At 35.2% G+C, this 19,370-nt stretch overlaps 1 protein-coding gene and 1 non-coding gene across 6 annotated transcripts in view; both read right to left on the bottom strand.

The window, feature by feature from the left end:
* Positions 1-514: 514 nt before the first annotated feature.
* Positions 515-19,370, bottom strand: part of PRPF39 (pre-mRNA processing factor 39) — a 37,114-nt gene continuing 18,258 nt past the window's right edge. For all 5 annotated transcript variants that reach the window (XM_026513658.4, XM_026513659.4, XM_048218883.2 and 2 more), the window contains 10 exons: positions 15,736-15,903; positions 9,220-9,385; positions 8,654-8,761; positions 7,144-7,308; positions 6,703-6,829; positions 6,090-6,358; positions 5,044-5,228; positions 1,849-1,923; positions 1,469-1,589; positions 515-1,246 (listed from right to left, as the gene is read on the bottom strand). In XM_026513658.4, coding sequence (XP_026369443.1) covers positions 1,190-1,246; positions 1,469-1,589; positions 1,849-1,923; positions 5,044-5,228; positions 6,090-6,358; positions 6,703-6,829; positions 7,144-7,308; positions 8,654-8,761; positions 9,220-9,385; positions 15,736-15,903 — 1,441 coding nt within the window. In that variant the 3' untranslated portion in view covers positions 515-1,189. The remainder of the gene's footprint in view (positions 1,247-1,468; positions 1,590-1,848; positions 1,924-5,043; positions 5,229-6,089; positions 6,359-6,702; positions 6,830-7,143; positions 7,309-8,653; positions 8,762-9,219; positions 9,386-15,735; positions 15,904-19,370) is intronic.
* On the bottom strand, positions 5,927-6,012 carry LOC113266247 (small nucleolar RNA SNORD127). The gene has a single exon (XR_003320332.1). It is a non-coding gene; the product is annotated as a small nucleolar RNA SNORD127 (small nucleolar RNA).

Here is a 19,370-nt window from a genome sequence, read left to right as displayed (position 1 = left end):
ATCAGAACAGGCAGTTACAGTAAAATTGTCTAGACAGCTTTGCCAGGCACACTCTTAAAATCTTCTTTTGTCTTTTTCTAAAGAGCTTTTAAGATTTTTTTTTTTTAAGATTTATTTCAAGATTTAATTTTTCTTATAAAGCGTACCATGTGCATGAGCTGGGGTGGGGGAGCGGAGAGAGAGGAAGAGAATCTCAAGCAGACTCCCCACTGAGCTCAGAGCCCCACACCAGGGCTGACTCTCACAACCCTGAGATCATGCCCTGAGTCGAAACCAAGAGTTGGATGCTCAACTGAGCCACCCCGGCGCCCCTCCTCTTAAAATTTTAAAGTAAGTATTCTGTATAGTGAGAAGACAAGCACAGAAACTGAGGAAGCAAAAAGCTAACTGGTCTAATTCTGGCAAGAAGATAACTAAATTCAAGAAAAGTATGATTCAAAACCAATGAACCACTACTAATAATAAGTAAATACTGTTAGGTAATCCAGCCCCGCCCCCAATAAATTCATAACAATTTGTTGAGGAGTCTTCAGTTTTATTACAAAAATGAAGATGATCAGTTTGATCAAAATGAAAGCTTGCTCACAAGTTTTACATGAATATTCTAAATACAAAGTCTCCTGAAACAACATACTTTTGATATGATTTTCATTTTTTAAAAGGGATGCAAACATTCCATTTTTCATTTATAATCTCTATCCCAAGACATAGTATTTAATAGTGTATTTTTTCTGCAGTTAAATCCAAATTCACAAGGATAAATCAAACAGACAAAACCTTGTCATCAAAGGTTAAAAATCCATTTTTTTTAGAGGTAAATCCTTAATAACCAGCCCTTACGTATTTTCAGAATCTTGTACTACACTGACATGATTTGCAGTCAGTTGATTTTTCCTACCCCTTAAGGCTACAAAACTCTGTTGCAAATGCATTGCAAAAGAATTCTAGACCACTTAATGCAAAAATCAAAAAAATAGTTCTCCAATAAAAAGTAAATTTTATAAATGGTAGGAAATAGTATCTGTGGTAAGCTACTAAGTGACATTTTCCCCTATTACTAAACAAATCATGTTACACAGAAACAGGAAGACAAGTTATCAAATACAACAAGTTTATGCTATGTTTACATCCCTCGTTAAAAAAAAATAATTTCGTATTTTTCACACATTCCATCTGATATATTTTCTCATCAGGTTGGAGGGGGAGGGTAATACTGTCCATAATTCCAAGGATTCTGATAATTGTACTGAAAGGAAAAAGCACACATGTTAGCATGCTAGAACTGAAAAGCAGATACATTTAAGAAAACTGGCATGTGTTCACTCCTAAAATTCTAAGACTTAACCACAAGACAATTTATTATAAGTCTGGAGTAGAAGTACTTGTTTAAAAAAAAAAAACAAAAACACCTAATCTATGCTTTTCTAATTAACATCTAAGAACAAAAAATTCAATTATACGAACTCACTTGATACCAGGCACTATAATTATACGCAGCTTGATTTGCCTGTAAATCACCATCAATCATTTGTGTAGATGATGAAGTTGTATCTTCTGTGTGAACTTTCTTTTCTTCGGGTTCTTCTGATCTAAATAAAAGGACAAACAGAAACTTTCAAAAGTCTCAGAAGTCAGTACTTTTAAAACAAATGGATGAATGTGTAATGTATATTTGTTTTAGTAAAGTTTTTAACCACTCAGTTTTGTATGATTCTTTTAAATCATGAATATAAAAAATCTAAATTACCACAACATGAAGGTAACATGTAAAAATATTTATCTTTAAATTTCCACAATGACATGTCTTCTTTTAAGCATCCCTTCCTGATTCAGCAAGGAGTTACATACCCATTTTCTGCTTTCCTTTTTAAAGAATCCTGTTCTTTTAGGAGTGTTTGATGTTCATCATAAGCATTCAGAAGCCTGAGAGGGAAGGAAAAAAAAAAATCCTCTGGAATATACAAAAACCAAACTTACAATGTTTTGGATTTACTTCCACTTGGAAACAAAGATATGTTGCAAGAACAGCCACTGACTTTTTTTTAAATGAACCAATAAGCAAACCACCCAGCTACCTTTTCCAGTGTATTTTCTTTGGGGAACCACTACTCTGAACTTTCCTTCTCAGCCCATGTGATTCAAATGGGGCTTCAGGGATTCAGGACTGGCCAATTACAGTACTATATACACCCGACCAATAGTATGACCCAAACCAAGACATTTAGTAAGTCCTGGGATTTCTGAGCTACTAGAAAAATGCCTGTTCTCTGTACTACAGTTGGCTGAAGTTGATGGGATATTAGTCAAAAGCTACCTTTGATTATCATTTCTAACAAATGGCAAGAGCATGCCTACGAAATTATTACACGACTAAAATAGTGACCTTGAGAGAGTGTTTTTCTCCAGTGCAAAGAATGAGTCCTGACCATTCTGTAATTTATGTACTTTGAGACCTAATGTAACAATGTTTATTAAAGACACTTGACACCAGTTGAGATAAAGTATATTTAAACTTTGGCCATGTGATAAACTGAATTAAAACTAATATAAAACTACAGGGGCACCTGGATGGCTCAGCCAGTTAAGCGTCTGCCTTCGGCTCAGGTCATGATCCCAGGGTCCTGGGATCGAGCCCCACATCCGGGTCCCTGCTCAGTGGGGAGCCTGCTTCTCCCTCTCCTTCTGCCCCCTCCTAACACCTCCTACCCGACTCATGCACTCTCTCAAATAAAATCTTTTAAAAAAAAACTAATATAAAACTACAATGTAAGTGTTACCACAGTTTTAAAAAAATTATTTTTTAGGAAGCATCTGCATGGCACAGTTGGTTAAGCATCCGACTCTTGGTTTCAGCTCAGGTCATGCTCTCTGGGTCATGAGATCATGCCCATGTTAGGCTCTGCACTCAGGGCAGAGTGTGCTTAAGACTCACCCTCTACCTCTGCCCCTCCCCCTTCATGCGTGCACGTGCTCTCTCTCTCTCAAGTAAATCTTTCTTTGTAAAAGATAATTTTTAATAAATAAAAAAATTCTAACATGTTATGTGCATTGTAAGTCTCACCTGGAACTCAGAACTTCAAAAACGATGTCACTTGAAGCCAAACTGACTGTAAAATCCTAAAGATTTTGTTTTCCTTTTACCATTTTCTGAAATATTTTTTATGAAGACAAATGGCCTTATTTTTTAAAGTAATCATAAACCTGAACACAGATAATTAACATTTCTGTAGAAATGACCTTAATATACTTTACATGCATACACAACTTTGCTGGGCAGTCTGCATATATGCACATCTAATGATAACCAGTAATTCTAATCCCAAAATGTTCAAGAGGCTATTAAACTGTTAATACCACCAATCTCTGGTTGAGTGTTTACTCAACGTCAGGCACTTTAAATGGACCAAGTTTTTTTTAAGACTTTTAACAAACTGTGGGTTAGGTAATAAGAGAGATTCAATCATAACATGAGAAAATTTGAAAACTAAGGAATACACAAATGATAAGTGACACAGCTAGGATTTAATCATATATTTGTCTGAATTAAATATCAATTCTTACCAATACGTTATACTGCTACCTAAATTTCTAAGTTTCTAATTTCTAAGCTCATTTATTTTTCAATCATTCCCTTATTAAATTTCAACGACAACAATCTTAGACCTGATATACAGACACTCTATATATTTGCAAGGGCCTAACCGGCAATGCACAGCACAACCAACATCACACTTCCACTTCAAAAGCCCTCCAGTGAAGCAGATGTTACTTTTAAATGAACTTTCCCTTTCTTCCACCATTTTATCCTCTCCTTGTCAGAATCCAGTAGTACCTAAATGAAACCCCATCTCTGTGAAGCATGACAAATCCATTCTGATCCACAGAAGTCACAGCCTTCTTTAAAAGTTTTGTGCGACCTCATATACTTACATTATTTCCTCTGATCATCATACCATCCACTAGACTAAAACCTGGAATTAAATATCCCATTTCCTTTGTGAACTTTCTTCAGTTCAAAATAAACAGAAGACACTAAATATACAGCACAGGTGGTTAGAAGCATAGACTTTGAAGCAAGTTCTAATCCCAGTTGTACAATGAAATAATAGCTAGCTGACCTTTGGAAAAACTTCTACTCTCTTTAAGCTTCTCTTCATCTATTAAAAGCACAGTACCACTACCAACAACAAAACAGTACCTATACCTTCATTAGACTTACATATTTTACATTAGATAATTCATAAAACACATTTAATGTGTCAAACGCATATATACAATTGTATTAAAATTAATTTATGTTAAAATTTTTAGTTTAGCTAAAGTTTTACTCAACCATCAAAAATGTATACACACATATATAAAGACACATTAATCCTCATTTTATCAACAGCTCTTTCGATGGAAATTACTCTAAATTAGGGTAATTAGAAAAGGGATATGCCTACTAAGAAGTGGGCTAGTTCCCTACTAGAATCAGTTAAGAAAGAATAGCAGCAATACTCTAACCAATACTTCTACTCTTCTATTTTGCAAATATAAATCGTAAGCTTCTCCTTTCCCCAAACCCCTTAGAGTAAATCCTTCCACCACCCTCAACTTTCAGCTTCTTACAGTGCATTAAATTGAGTCCATTAGGCATGATCTGTGCAACCATATCCATTTTCTCCATCAGAGATAAAACAGCATCCCTATTTCAGATTAGGCCCATCCACCTTTAGTGGCCTATATCCTATTTCTGTGTTTTAGGGTTCAATCCTTGACCCATTTCTTTTTTCATGGGATTGCTATTTCCTGCTTTCTCTCATTGTTTACATTACAGTGCTAAAATTTTGAAAACAATTTTGAAGGAAAGACAAACCATCTATCCTATTTAAACACATACATATTTGCAAAATTGAATTTACCCTCCATATATATGAGGAAAAAGTAACCTAGGCAAACATTTTAAATTTAACAACATATTAATTTTTACTAATCATCAACTCCCATCCAAAATCATCAATGCTCATTTACTATGCAAATAAATAATAATTAAGATCTTACTTATTAACATCTGAACCAAAATCTTCAAGAAATTCCACTTTTCTCTGAGAAAATGTAATTCTCATTTTAATAGGTAATGAACCATGTATAGCTTTGTCAAAACAATTTAGGATATTTTCTTCATTTTGTTTGAGGTCACCACTATATTCCATTTCAAGTAAATTGAGGTATAACTTTGTATTCTCCTGTGTAAAAAGCAGTATCAATTAATAATATTTCTAAGATATTCTGATTAGAACACAGATATTTAAAACGCCTTAACTTTTATGTCTAAATTTGAAAAATACTGAAAATCATATTAAAATGTAACTCATGTTAAATGTTTTGAGCATACATCAAAACAGGTGAAAAATCTAATTAGCACATTGAGAAGTAATGACATCATCCTAGTATCTCCCAAATTATGCAAACTGTTAAATACCAAGTTAAAACTCTAATATCCTATCTTGGGTTTAATGTGGCTTGACCTTACCATTACAAATATAAAATAAAACATCTACAGTTCCCATTAATTTAAATCTTTACAACTGTAATGATCTTAAACTGCAGCTGGAAACACACTCTTATAGACCTGGGTCTTAAACAGACCTGGTTTTAGTTGAAAATCTAAAAAGTGAGCCTTTTATCAACTGATAAATTAAGTGAAATACTTTGGAAAAGGAGAATCTCACTGCTATGGCTGCTAAAACGTAGACAACTGCCATGCTTTTGTTTACAAGGTATTCTCCCAGGTTCTCTACTTAAAATAATCAGTAAATTTGCTGTAAAATTTCTAAATGTGAGAGAAATAGAAAGTGTCACAATGTCTGCAACAATTTTTAATCCAAGAATCTTAATTTTCTCAACCTTTTAATTCCTAATAATTTGAAAACTTTTTAAAGAATGGCAACATCAGTTTAGAGGGACTGTTGTCTTCATTTAGTAATAAAACATACTACATACAGACCAAATCTTTCATCATAGTTGCCAAAATAAGAAACAACCACTGTTTTTTTGTTGTTGTTGTTGTTTTTTAATGAAAGATATTCTAAAATACAAATACATACTTTGTCTCTTTCGATTGCTTCCAAAAGCACCTTTCTTGATTTTGGAAGGTTTTTTTGTATTTTGAAAAGATGCCGGGCTAGTTTGATAGCATAAAACGATGATTCATTATTTGATTTGGCATTCTTAATGGCATCCTGAAGCAAATGTTCAGCTTCTTCCATATTTCCGTGCCGTCGTTCTAAACTTACTCTTCTCAAACGAACCATTGCCAATCCTAGAACACATTCTTCAAATGTTCTCAAGATATTCCTGGCTTCGTTAATATTACCTAGAAATGTTAATTAAATGTTTATGCTTTTGTTCACCTTCTGAAATATCCTTTATCAAGGTACTGGCAAATAACAGTCACAGGCTAAATCCAGCCCTCTTTGTTTGTTTGTTTTAATTTAAAAGTGAATAACAGCCACGCTCATTTGTTTCTGGGCTACAATAGCAGAGTCGTCAGGAAAGAGACCATATGGCCTGCAAAGCCTAAAACATTTACTATCTGGCCCTTTACAGAAAAAGTTTATTGACCTCTGCTTTATACCATCCCTCAAGACTCAGTTCCTAGAACTTTATCCTGAATAACTTAAAATCCCAAAAATATCAACTGAATTTTCTCATTCTTACCCTGCTGTTCCTCAAAAGCTGCCCAAAGCATATGCACCATGGGTTTCTTTGGGAGATGAATAGTGCAAGCTCTGCTGAAGACATGCCTCACTCCTTCAGTGCTATGGTTTTCCATGTACTTGGCATACTATATATAGAAACAGAGGAAATACTGAATAATTTACAGTTGAACAAGCCATTAAATATGTGACAGAACGATAAAATTCTATTTTTAAACCCATTCAGCACCTTTATTGAACCACTAGACTAGTTTCTGTAAGGAAGGACGAAGAGAGGCAACGAGGTTGGCATATGCAGCAGTCAAATCTGGTTGCAAGCAGACCATCTCCTAATGCAACAGATATAGTTATATGAACAACATTCAACAGAAGTACAAAAAAGGTTAGTCACTAGATCAATGTTTATAATATGTTCAAGTTTCAGAGCATCTAATTTTCTTACCTTAATCCAAAACTCCTCATAGAGGGCACATGATATGACACATCTTTCGAAGAGAACCACAACTCGTTCATGAGTCCCATTTTCAATTTCAAATTCTAAGTACTCTTTCCAGTTTTTTAGTTGTGCCTTCTCCAATGGTTTCACATGAAAATAAGGTCTTTTAATCTGTAATAACAGTATGATACAAAATAAAGTATGACATAGGAATAAAAGTAAACCAATACCAACACCCGAAAATGAATGACTATAGTAACAATACGAATTATCTAAATTATATATATAATTAATGATGGTGAACCAAAAAAACTGTAATCACATTTCATGATAAAAACTTTCAAAATTAAATTTCTTAGGTTTTATGAATTGAATAAATAGAATGTATTTTCCATTTATTTATTTAGTAATTGTAATGGCACTACACAATTTTATGTTCGGTAAATTTTTTTTCTTTATTGAGTATTTTAAAACTGAACAATTCATTATACTATGTGAAAGAAAGCAGATCAGTAGTTGCCTAGGGCTAGGAGTGGGGTGGGGGTTACTGAACGAAAAGGGGCCAAGAGAACTTTCTGGGATGAAAGACTAGTTCCACATCCTGATTGCTGTGGTGCACTGTAATGTGCGTATACATGTCAAACCTCATAGCCGGTCAACAAAAAACCACATACTATATGATTCCACTCAAATGAAAGGCCAGAACAGGGAAACCTATAGAAACAGAAAGATTAGCAGTACCTTAGGGCTGGGGGTAAGGGGTGGAACACACAGGTAAGGGAGTAAAGAGGTAACAGCTAAAGGGTAAAGGATTTCTGTATGAGGTGATGAAAATGTTCCAAAATGGACCATAGTAACGGCTGTACATATCTGTGAATACAGTAAAAACTACTGAATTATACACTTAAATGAATGAACTATATGCTAAGTGATTTATATCTCAAAAAAGCTGTTTAAAAAAATAGAAATAAAGAATCAGAATCTGTGGAGGGAAACTCTCATTTTACTACACATCTAAAATGGGTGCATTCTGTTAAGTAAAGTATGAACTCATTAAGTTGATTTAAAAAACTGAATAACTAGGGGCGCCTGGGTGGCTCAGTCGTTAAGCATCTGCCTTCGGCTCAGGGCGTGATCCTGGCGTTCTGGGATATAGCCCCACATCAGGCTCCTCCGCTGGGAGCCTGCTTCTTCCTCTCCCACTCCCCCTGCTTGTGTTCCCTCTCTCGCTGGCTGTCTCTATGTCAAATAAATAAAATCTTTAAAAAAAAAAAAACTAAATAACTAATAAAATGGTTCAGATTAAATAGGTATCTTCCAACTCGAGTAAATCCAAATACATTCTATAAGATTCTAAAACTGAATGGAAAATGATAAAATTGATCATGGGAAATTGACAATGGTATTTAAATAAGTAAAAATAAAAAGGAGTAAAGACATTACTCAAAACTGAAAGAAAAATACATGATTCCTAATCTTTGTATTTTGAAGCCTATTACAAAACAAAAACACTTACACCTTCTTCAAATGTCCACCTTTTACTAACTTCATGTTCATTATAATTAAACATTTCTTGATGAATTTCAATGATTCTATGTCTCATGTTTTCTATTTCTGTAATCAGCTTGGGAAGAAAAAGAAAAAAATTTAAGTCAAGCAAGTTATATACTAAAATTTTTTAATATTATTGCTTACATTTAAGTATTATCCACACCTACTCTATAATCTGAAAATAGTGATAGGTTTTAAACTGTTAACAATTATCTGCAAAGTACAATTAACAATACTAAAATTTATAATAGAATTTCCTAATAAACCACTTTGTTGTGTGTGCATGTATTTAAAGGGGACTAGATTACCACATCGGCAAAATGTCCCTTCTAAGCTATTTCCAGGTGTCTCATAGTAAAATAGATTCTCTACCTTAAATCTGTATTTAAACCACACTATAGCTAAAGTCGTCCCACATGTCTTAATTAGAAATTAATTTTATATGAGACACAAGTCATACAACACATGCAGTCAAGGGATATAAAGTCTAGTTTCTCATGCACTGAAGGATTTTTCAGGAAGTCTGGTTACCTTTGCTGGATCAGTAATGTCTTCAATGCCCGACGGCAGGTCATCACCAGGAGGACCGTCATCACCACTATGTCCATTTACAGAAGCTAATTCCCTTCGCAGCTGAATAAACTGTTCGCCAGTGAGCAGATCTCTAGGCAAGTTATTCTGTACATGTTCTTTAAATCTAAAAGAAGCCAATAAAAATAAATGCTGTATATATGAAGCATAATTTTAGATCCCACATTCAATTCCTACTACACAGTACTCTTTAAAAAAAACTCTGATTTAAAATACCAAACCCTTTCTATCCTTTTTTATAGTAAAAACCTACCACTTGATGAAACAGTCTACAGACATCCTTATTTCTTTCATGCCTTTGCAATTACAACAGAGAAGGCATGGACAGGCACAAATTCAAATCCTACTTCTGTCCATTATTAGTTATTTGACTTCAGGGAACTTTTTTCTTTTCTTTTTTTTTTTTTTAAGATTTTGAGAGAGAGAAAGAGCACGAGCACTTGCGGATGTGGATGAGTGGGGGGAGGGGCAGAGGGAGAAGCAGACTCCCCGCTTGAGCAGGGAGCCCAACATGGGGTTTGATACCAAGACCCCAGAATCATGACCTGAGTCGAACGCAAGCGTTTAACTGACTGAGCCACCCAGGCACCCCAGTTTTTCCCTTAAGTCTTGGCTTTCTCATATGTAAAATGACACAATACAATTTTGTAAAATTTATTTTTTTATGCAAAATTACTTTAAAATTAAATATAATCCCTATTTAAATTATAAATGATCATCTATAAATGATCAACAAATGTTTGCAGTTCCTTCCCCACCTCCCAATTACTCCTGAATCTGTATCCATGCCAAACACTCCAATGAAACTGCCCTAATTAAAATCACCAAAGTGCCTCTTACATGCAAAATTAAATGGACACTTGTTTCATAGTACAGCCTATACTCTAATAATGTCTTCACTACTAAAGGTCTTTAACCATGCTTTCCTTTTAGAACCTTCTTCGCCTTCGGCTCTGAGTTACCACTTTCTTGGTTTTCTTCCAAGTCCCTGACTGATTCTTCATCTTTGAGGATTCTCCCTTCCTATCGGTCCCTAAATGTTAGGATTGCCAAGGATTCCACCTGGCATTTTGTTCTCATCTATTTTCACTTACTTCTTGGCCAATCTTTTTAATACAGAAATAATAAGCATACTACGGTAACTCTTTAAACTTTAACTCAAGCACATACTTTTCTCAATTCTAGATTAGTCTATCCAACTGCCAAAACTTTGCACAAAGAAATAGGTTAATTTTAAGGCTAATAGTGTTTTGGGGGGGAAAAAGGTCATTTCATTTTTCCACACACACTAATTTATATATGCAAATTTTAATCAAAACCACCAAGCTGAAGAGCTAAAATAGTTACATTACCTAAATTTGGAACCTTTTGTACAACATCTTAAACTAATTGTGTCATCTTTATCGACGAATCAACACCCTCAGCATTTCTAATCCCAATTAATGGTACTGTCAACCACTCAGATTCTAAATCTCTTTGACCTCAATTCACTTATATTCCACTGGGTATCAAGTCCTATTGATTCTACCTTCTAAATACATCTTCATGTCCTCTATATTTTTCATCTGGATAAACATAAAGAGCTTCTAGCCTCTAGTCTCACTATTCCCATCTCAATCCTAATACTACTATCAAAAACGTTATTAAAAAGTATAATGAGGGGCGCCTGGGTGGCACAGCGGTTGAGCGTCTGCCTTCGGCTCAGGGCGTGATCCCGGCGTTGAGGGGTCGGGCCCCACATCAGGCTCCTCCGCTATGAGCCTGCTTCTTCCTCTCCCACTCCCCCTGCTTGTGTTCCCTCTCTCGCTGGCTGTCTCTGTCTCTGTCGAATGAATAAATAAAATCTTTAAAAAAAAAAAAGTATAATGAGGGGCGCCTGGGTGGCACAGCGGTTAAGCGTCTGCCTTCGGCTCAGGGCATGATCCCGGCGTTATGGCATCGAGCCCCACATCAGGCTCCTCCGCTATGAGCCTGCTTCTTCCTCTCCAACTCCCCCTGCTTGTGTTCCTTCTCTCGCTGGCTGTCTATCTTTGTCAAATAAATAAATAAAATCTTTAAAAAAAAAAAGTATAATGAATCATGGAACACTACATCAAAAACTAATGATGTACTGTATGGTGACTAACATAATAAAAAATTATTTAAAAAAAAGAAAAGAAAAAAATGTTATTAAAAAGTAAACATGAAAAACAAAATAGTAAACATCATATCTCCCTCCTGCCAAAATAACTTCTGTTCGTTTACCCTGCCTTCGGGTTAAAATCCAATCTCCTTAGATAAAGTCTTTCATATTCTGACCCAGACTGACCTCTTCAATCTAATTATTAGACATAGTTGTACATGTACCTTATGCTCCAATCTTATGGACTTTTCCCCAAGTTTCTTAAAACTGATTGAGGCTATTCACACCTGAATTTTTATGGATTTTAAGGCTTTCACTAATGTATGTAAATAATATGGGAAACAAATCTAGATTTTGCAGAATCAATGGATACTGAAGCTTAACCTGATCCATTTCACCACTGGGAGAGAAATACAGACTGCCTTATTAAAAAAAAGTTAGTAATGAGGAATTAATTTTCAAAAGTATAGTAAGAAAATGAACAAATTTAGGGGCACATGGGTGGCTCAGTTGGTTAAGTGGCTGCCTTCAGCTCAGGTCATGATCTCAGGGTCCTGGGATGGAGCCTCACATCTGTAGGGCTCCCTGCTCACCGGACAGCCTGCTTCTCCCTGTCCCTCTGGAGCTCCCCTGCCTGTGCACCGTCACATAAATAAATAAAATCTTTAAAAAAAAGAAAATGAACAGATTTAATATTCAGATAAATACTAAAACTCAAAATTGTTAGGCTACAAATAAAAAACTTAAAATTGATGACTACTTACAGAGAGCATAAATTTTAAAATAATTGCTAGATTATATAGGAAATTGTCTCAAATGGTGATAAAATATGAATACTATACAGTAAATGTTCATCAGCCATTCCTACTATAAAGCTAATTTATTTAGCACGGAGTCTACTGAAGTTTCTCTCTCCCTCTGCCCGCCCCCTCTCTCTCAAATAAATAAAATAAAATCTTTCTTAAAAAAACACAAATGTAAATAAATAGGCAGAGTGCTGGCACAAATGACAGAACAAATACTTCTATTTTGGCAAACTGAAGTTTCACACAGAAAACATTAAGCTGTAGGGTTTTGAGTAGTATGAGTTAACACCAGGCAAATGGGAAGCAGAAAAGGTATTATAGTCACAGAAGTACAAAACAACAGTGCCTGTTGGGAAATTATCAGTATTTAGATAGGTCTGAAGCTTAGGAACCACCAGGGACTGGGTCTGAGAAGTTAAATCAACATCACAAACTTTAATGCTAAGGAAAATTTTAAAATTATGCATTTTCTTAGCAATAAAGTCATCAGCATACCTCCAATATACAAACCTACACAACAGAGATATTTCTATTACAGCACTTAGAACACTTCTCTTTTTAAAGATTTATTTATTTATTTATTTATTTGGGAAGCGCACATGTGTGCAAAGTGGTGGAGGGGTTTGGGGGAGAAAGAATCCCAAGCAGACTCACCACTGAGCATGGAGCCCAACCTGGGTCTCGATTCCAAGACCCTGAGACCCCCACCAGAGCTGAAATCAGAGTCTGACACTCAACCGACTAAGCCACTGAGGCACCCCTGAACACTTTTGTTTTAAACATATGCTTCCTCCTCTACACTTTTGACCAGCTTGAGAGCCAACGCCATTCAACATATAGCTTCTCTGAGCCTTTATTTCTAAAACTTAAATGGTATATAATCTTTTATATAGCAAGCGCTAAATAAATGACCAAGTAGGAGTGTATTAAGCAAAAGAAAACATTTCACTGGTTCTCAAAGCAATTAGTCATGTCATAAGATTTCATTACACAAACACGACTTGTGAGTTTGCTATATACATTGATAAGGAAAGCAGATGTCAATATAGTAAATGAAAAAGAGCAGATTAGGGGTGACTGGGTGGCTCAGTCAGTTAACCATCCAACTCTTGATTTTGGCTCAGGTAATGATCTCAGGGTCGTGAGATCGAGCCCTGCATCAGGCTCCGTGCTCAGCACAGACTCTATTTGAGATTCTCTCTCCACCTCTCCCTCTCTCTCTCAAATAACTAAATCTTAAAAAAAAGAAAAAAGAAAAAGAACAGATTAAAGAGTGGTATGCATAACACAATCTAATGTCTATTATAAGCATATATACAATTTTAAAAACCTACTGGGATATTCATTTATTTATTTATTTAAAGATTTTATTTATTTGAGAGAGAAAGAGAGCATGAGCAGGAATGGAGGGGCCGAGGAACAAGCAGGCTCCCCACTGAGCAGGAAACCCAAGGCAGGGCTTGATCCCAGGACCCTGAGATCATGACCTGAGCGGAAGACAGACACTTAATCAACTGAGCCAGCCAGGCGCCCCTGGGATATTCATTTAACAACAACAAAAAAGATTTGGAGGAGACTATACCAAGAACTTTGGAGCCACACCGTCTATGTTCCGGAGCCACACCATCTATGTTCCAATCAACTCCCAAACACTATGCAACCTCATGCAAATATTTTAATCTTTCTGTGCCTCTACTTTCATAAAATGGGGATAATAATATCCCCATTGGGGCGCCTGGGTGGCGCAGTCGTTAAGCGTCTGCCTTCGGCTCAGGGCGTGATCCTGGAGTCCTGGGATGGAGCCCCACATCAGGCTCCTCTGCTGGGAGCCTGCTTCTTCCTCTCCCACTCCCCCTGCCTGTGTTCCCTCTCTCGCTGGCTGTCTCTCTGTCAAATAAATAAATAAAATCTTTAAAAAAAAAGAAGTTATAAATAAGCATTCAGAACAACGTCTGGCATACAGCAAATGACATGTAACAAGTGTTTCCTAATTATATTTTATTTTTCTTACCAAAAATAAAGTTCTTATCATCACAGACTTTATCTGTACTATAGATCCTAGAAGAACTGGTTTAGGAAAAGGCAACATCCTTGTCTTATAAGGATTTTTAAAACCTTTGTATTCATTTATTCAACAAATATTCATCAAGCATTTCCATATGTCAAGGCTGGTGTTAATAATGTCTTTTATCAAGTGTCTTCCTAGGTCATTATACCCTACAAACTGGGCATCTCCTCTATTTCATAAAAAACAGAGACCATATATTCAGATATATACAATTCCTATTCCTAATCTGGATCTGCATAACTTCTATCTTTAGCGAATTGATCCACATAACTTTTTAGATGCTTCATAAAGTCTTCTACTTTTTTAGCAAAAAAATTTGGAAGATCACTTACTTAAAAAGTACCTAACTTTACATGCTCTAACACTATAGTAATTATAAAAGTTGTAACAAATATGCAGAAGATATGGTAGCTAAAAAATGCAAGTATTTATCAACATAGCAAATACTTAGAATACACTCTTTCTTGTTCAGAAAGACTTTGAGTCCTTATCAGTGGGATATTTTGAGTACATCAGAAAACAGAATGTGGAAATTACATCATTCAGAATTAGTTGTTTTAACAGTACTCATAAAAATGAAATACCAGTCATGACAGAAAATCATAGTGGAAAATTTAAATGAAATTATTTTTGATTGAATACAAACAGATTTATATTTACTACAAAAAATAGATCTTTCACTGTTTTTGGTATAAGGTGTTATATGAATCACAAGAATGTACCTTTAGTACATTATTTTTTGTTTTTAAGATTTTATTTTATTGTATTGTATTTTTTTGTAATCTCTACACCCAGGTTGGGGCTTGAATTTACAACCCTGAGATCAAAAGTCACAGACTCCATTGACAGAGCCGGCAAGGCGCCCCAAGTAAATCATTAAATTTTAAATAAGCGTATTTATGTGCCATGTACTCTATTAACTTAGTACCACAAAGAATTAAACTTGGGTTCTATTTTCTCATTCCTTCATCACTCTGAAATACCTTAGATAGGATTCCCATTATTTCTCATCTATAAAATGGATAAAGAAAAACTTCTGTTTAAAAACAGTAGAGTTCCGGAGCACCCAGGTGTCTCAGTAAGTTAGCGTCAGCCTTCGGCTCAGGTCATGATCCCAGGGTCCTGGGAAGGAGCCCCGCAACAGGCTCCCTGCTCAGTGGGGAGCCTGCTTTTCCCTTCCCTCCCTACTCATGCTCTCGGTTGCTACTTCTCTCTCTCAAATAAATAAAATCTTTAAAAATAAACAAATAAAAACAGTAAAGTTCCTAAATATTTCACAAAGGGTACAGACAAATGTCAAAATTTAAAAGTATATAAATTGTGATTACCAAGCAAGAAAATTTATTCCTATTTGTATCTAAAAGAATCTCACATGACATTTCAAGAGAATTATAATCCTCGATATTGATTAATTACCTGAAAAAGCAAATATATTTTAATGATTGGATTTTTCCACCCACCTCTGAAAATGGTGACTATACAGCTGTGTTGGAATACCAAGAATACGATCATATATAGCTGTAACTTCTCTCAGGTTTCCCTGTTCATTTTCCCAGTTAATATACATTTCCCACAGTCTGTCAGATCGGAAATCTGTTCCTGCAGCTAGAACAGCATGCTCGAAAGTTCTGAAAAATTAAATCACCTCTAACTTATCTTTCTAAGACAAAATCATTTTTAAAATATTAATTCTACACCTTGTAATATATATCAAATCAGTAAGTTGTACAACTGAAACTAATATATGTCAATTATACAATTTTTTTAATTAAAAGTAAAAATAAAACATTTCTAAATTTCAGAAGATCGTGTTAAATTCAAAATTACACTCAACTGCTTCAAGTAGGGAGTAAAGGACAGGAGTTACAAAAAAGTGTACAACAGCTAATTTTTAAAGAGTAAGGAAACATAAAGGAAATATATGTACTTTCATGTAATTTCATCTTACACAGAATTACAATGCAAAATGTACACATTGCAAACATATAGAATGACAATGTAGACACTTAAATATTTGTGAAACTTGAAATGTTTGTCAAATAGATTCTTTACAGCAGAAGACAAAGACAAATTTTATCTCAATTTAAGGAATAATTTTCTGGCAAAATAACTCTCCAAGAAGACACCCAACTGCCTTGTAAGGTAATGAGAAGTATACATATGTTTTAAAACTTTCAGAAGTCTCTCCTCATTCTAAAATTACAGATTACTAAAAAACAACAAAAACAAAACAACACACCACCACCTTGTGTTTTTAAACTACTTAACTCATTTCAAGAGATTTTTGTAAGCAATTTTAATCACTGGATTTGATATCCCAGTGGGATAAAACTTTTAGATACATATTTTCAAAATAATATCTTACAATCAAGAGGGATTTTTAACAATATAAAACTACACTACCTGAATTAATCTACAACTTTAATACAATTCCAATCAAAGCTCCAACAAATCTGAGTGGAACAGGTTAAAACAAATTTTAACATTCAGCTAACATACAAAAAGGACAACGCAGAGGGCATTTTCCTGAAAGGTATCAAAAGAAATTAGGAAGCTATAGTAATTAAACGTATGGCATTGACCAGGTAACAGAAAAATGGATCACAAAACAATTCCAAGAAAACAAAACAGATCAACGTCCATATGAGAACTTAGTATATGATAAAGAAGGTTATTTTAAATCAATGCAAAAGAGCTGGACAAAATAAAAGGTTAATCTATGACTTACAAAAGACACACTTAAATGCCAGATGAATGAGTAACAAAGAAAACTTAAAAAAAGAAGAAAATACCAGATTTATATATTCTTGGCAAGACAGGCAGAAGACTCAGACACCAATAAAAGATTAAAGGTTAAACCACACTAAGAAAAAAAAAGAAAAAGACGATAAATAGACATCCTAAACAAAGCTTAAAAATGTGCTAAAACTGGAGGATGTTAACACACACACTAAGGATTAGGAGTATGTGTATATGCACGCATGCACCCATGTATATGTCTGTGTCTGAGGTTCTCAAGTCAGTAAAATACATGTTACTGCCCCTGCAGAATCCCAAAATGATTCAGAAAATTAAACCACGAGGCACTAAGAAAAATGGAAGAAGTTGGGAGAGGAAATATGATAATAAGGTAATGAACTAAAGTGAGGATGTTTACAAGAAGGTCACCTTAAGGAATGGTAAGAGACCTTAAACCTCCTTTCCTGCCCAGCTATGGGATTTCCGGAGCTAGGTATACATTCCCAGGCTGATCAGATGATCCTTCAATGAGAAACCGCCTGGTGCAGTAGTAAAATATGAGGGTACCAACACTGGGATAGTCCCAACAAAACCTGAGTGGCCATGATCACCCTACTGTGAAGCCCACCAAGCCAGCTAATAACACCCTCCATAAAAAACACACAGAGCTGGGGCGCCTGGGTGGCACAGTGGTTAAGCATCTGCCTTCGGCTCAGGGCGTGATCCCGGCGTTATGGGATCGAGCCCCACATCAGGCTCTTCAGCTATGAGCCTGCTTCTTCCTCTCCCGCTCCCCCTGCTTGTGTTCCCTCTCTCGCTGGCTGTCTCTATCTCTGTCAAATAAATAAATAAAATATTAAAAAAAAAAAAAAAGAAATCTGTTTAAAAAAAAAAAAACACACAGAGCTCACACTCAGTTTATTAAAATCTAATCTTTTTTTTAAAGATTTTATTTATTTATTTGAGAGAAAGAGAGACAGAGACAGAGCGAGCGCCTGCTTGCACAAGCAGGCTCCCTTCTGAGCAGGGCTCAACATGGGGCTCGATCCCAGGACCCTGGGATCATGACATGCGCTGAAGGCAGATGCTTAACCAACTAAGCCACCCAGGTGCCCCTAAAATCTAATCTTTAGCATGAATAGAAATCCAGAAATCAGACAAGTCAGAGATGAAAACAAGTAAACAAAAACACTTCAGAGAAAACTATGCTGGGAGCAGAGGATAACTTTAACACTCCTTAATACTTTTTAAAAAATAATAAAAAGATATTAAGACATATAACAAGAATAGGAAGATACAAGAAAAGGAACAATAAACAAAAAGATTCTTGGACTTTAAAAAAATGATAGCAAGTATTAAAACTGCAATACAAGGGCCCAGGAAATACCTCAAAAAGCCAAACAAAATCTGACACGTAAAAAGTAAAAAAATAAGAAAATTAAATGATTAAAACAGAAGATCCAATGTCCAACTATTAAAAAACAATAGAGAAAACCATAGGAAGGGAATTATCAACATAACAATATACACGATAATAATATGGTTTTTAAATTTTATTATATTTTTTAAGCAAACTCTACACCCAACATGGAGCTCAACTCATGACCTCAAGATCAAGAGCTGAATGCTATACTGACTGAGCCAGCCAGGCACCCGAATAAGAACATTTCTCAGAAGAGAAAGACATGAGCACCCTTGATTGAAAAGGCCCACTAGTAAGCACAATGAATTAGAAAAAGAAAACCCAAATCAAGGCATATCATTATAAAACTGCATTTTAAAAGCTTCCATGAGGAAAAACAAGTCACACAAAGGGAATCCAGAGAGTTATCATACTTCTCAGTAACAACAACCAGAAGCTATACGAGAATGGAGAGATGCCTTCAAAGCCCTAAGGAAAAATTACTTCCCCAACTCAAAATTCTATACCCCACTGGATCGTCAACTGGGTGTTTCAGACTTACAAAATCTTTTTTTTTTTTTTTCATCCCAAGCATTCTTTATCAAGAAGTTACAGGATGCACGCCTCTAAAGATAGGCAGCAGGCAAGAAAAAACAGGATCTAATAAATTCTCAAAATTAGAGCTTGAAACCCAGGAAAGAAGTAAAGGTTATCTCCTAGATTCATGATGAGGAAATCTCAAAATAACTGCTCTATGGCAGAAACAGAACAGAGCAACCAATCCAAACTACAGAAGAGAAGGATCCAAGAAGGATTCCCCCCAAAAAGAAGGGTAAAAAATGGAATTTACAAACTTCAGAGTAAAATTCCCTTTCACAATTTTCAGATTAAATAGAATAACACTAGATATATACATTTTTTAGCTTCCAAAAAATGCACACAGTATTTGTACCT

Source organism: Ursus arctos, unplaced genomic scaffold (genome assembly GCF_023065955.2).
Source record: "Ursus arctos isolate Adak ecotype North America unplaced genomic scaffold, UrsArc2.0 scaffold_37, whole genome shotgun sequence".
NCBI lineage: Eukaryota > Metazoa > Chordata > Mammalia > Carnivora > Ursidae > Ursus > Ursus arctos.
Note: the sequence above shows the minus strand (reverse complement) of the source record. Positions and strands in the feature narration are given on the sequence as shown.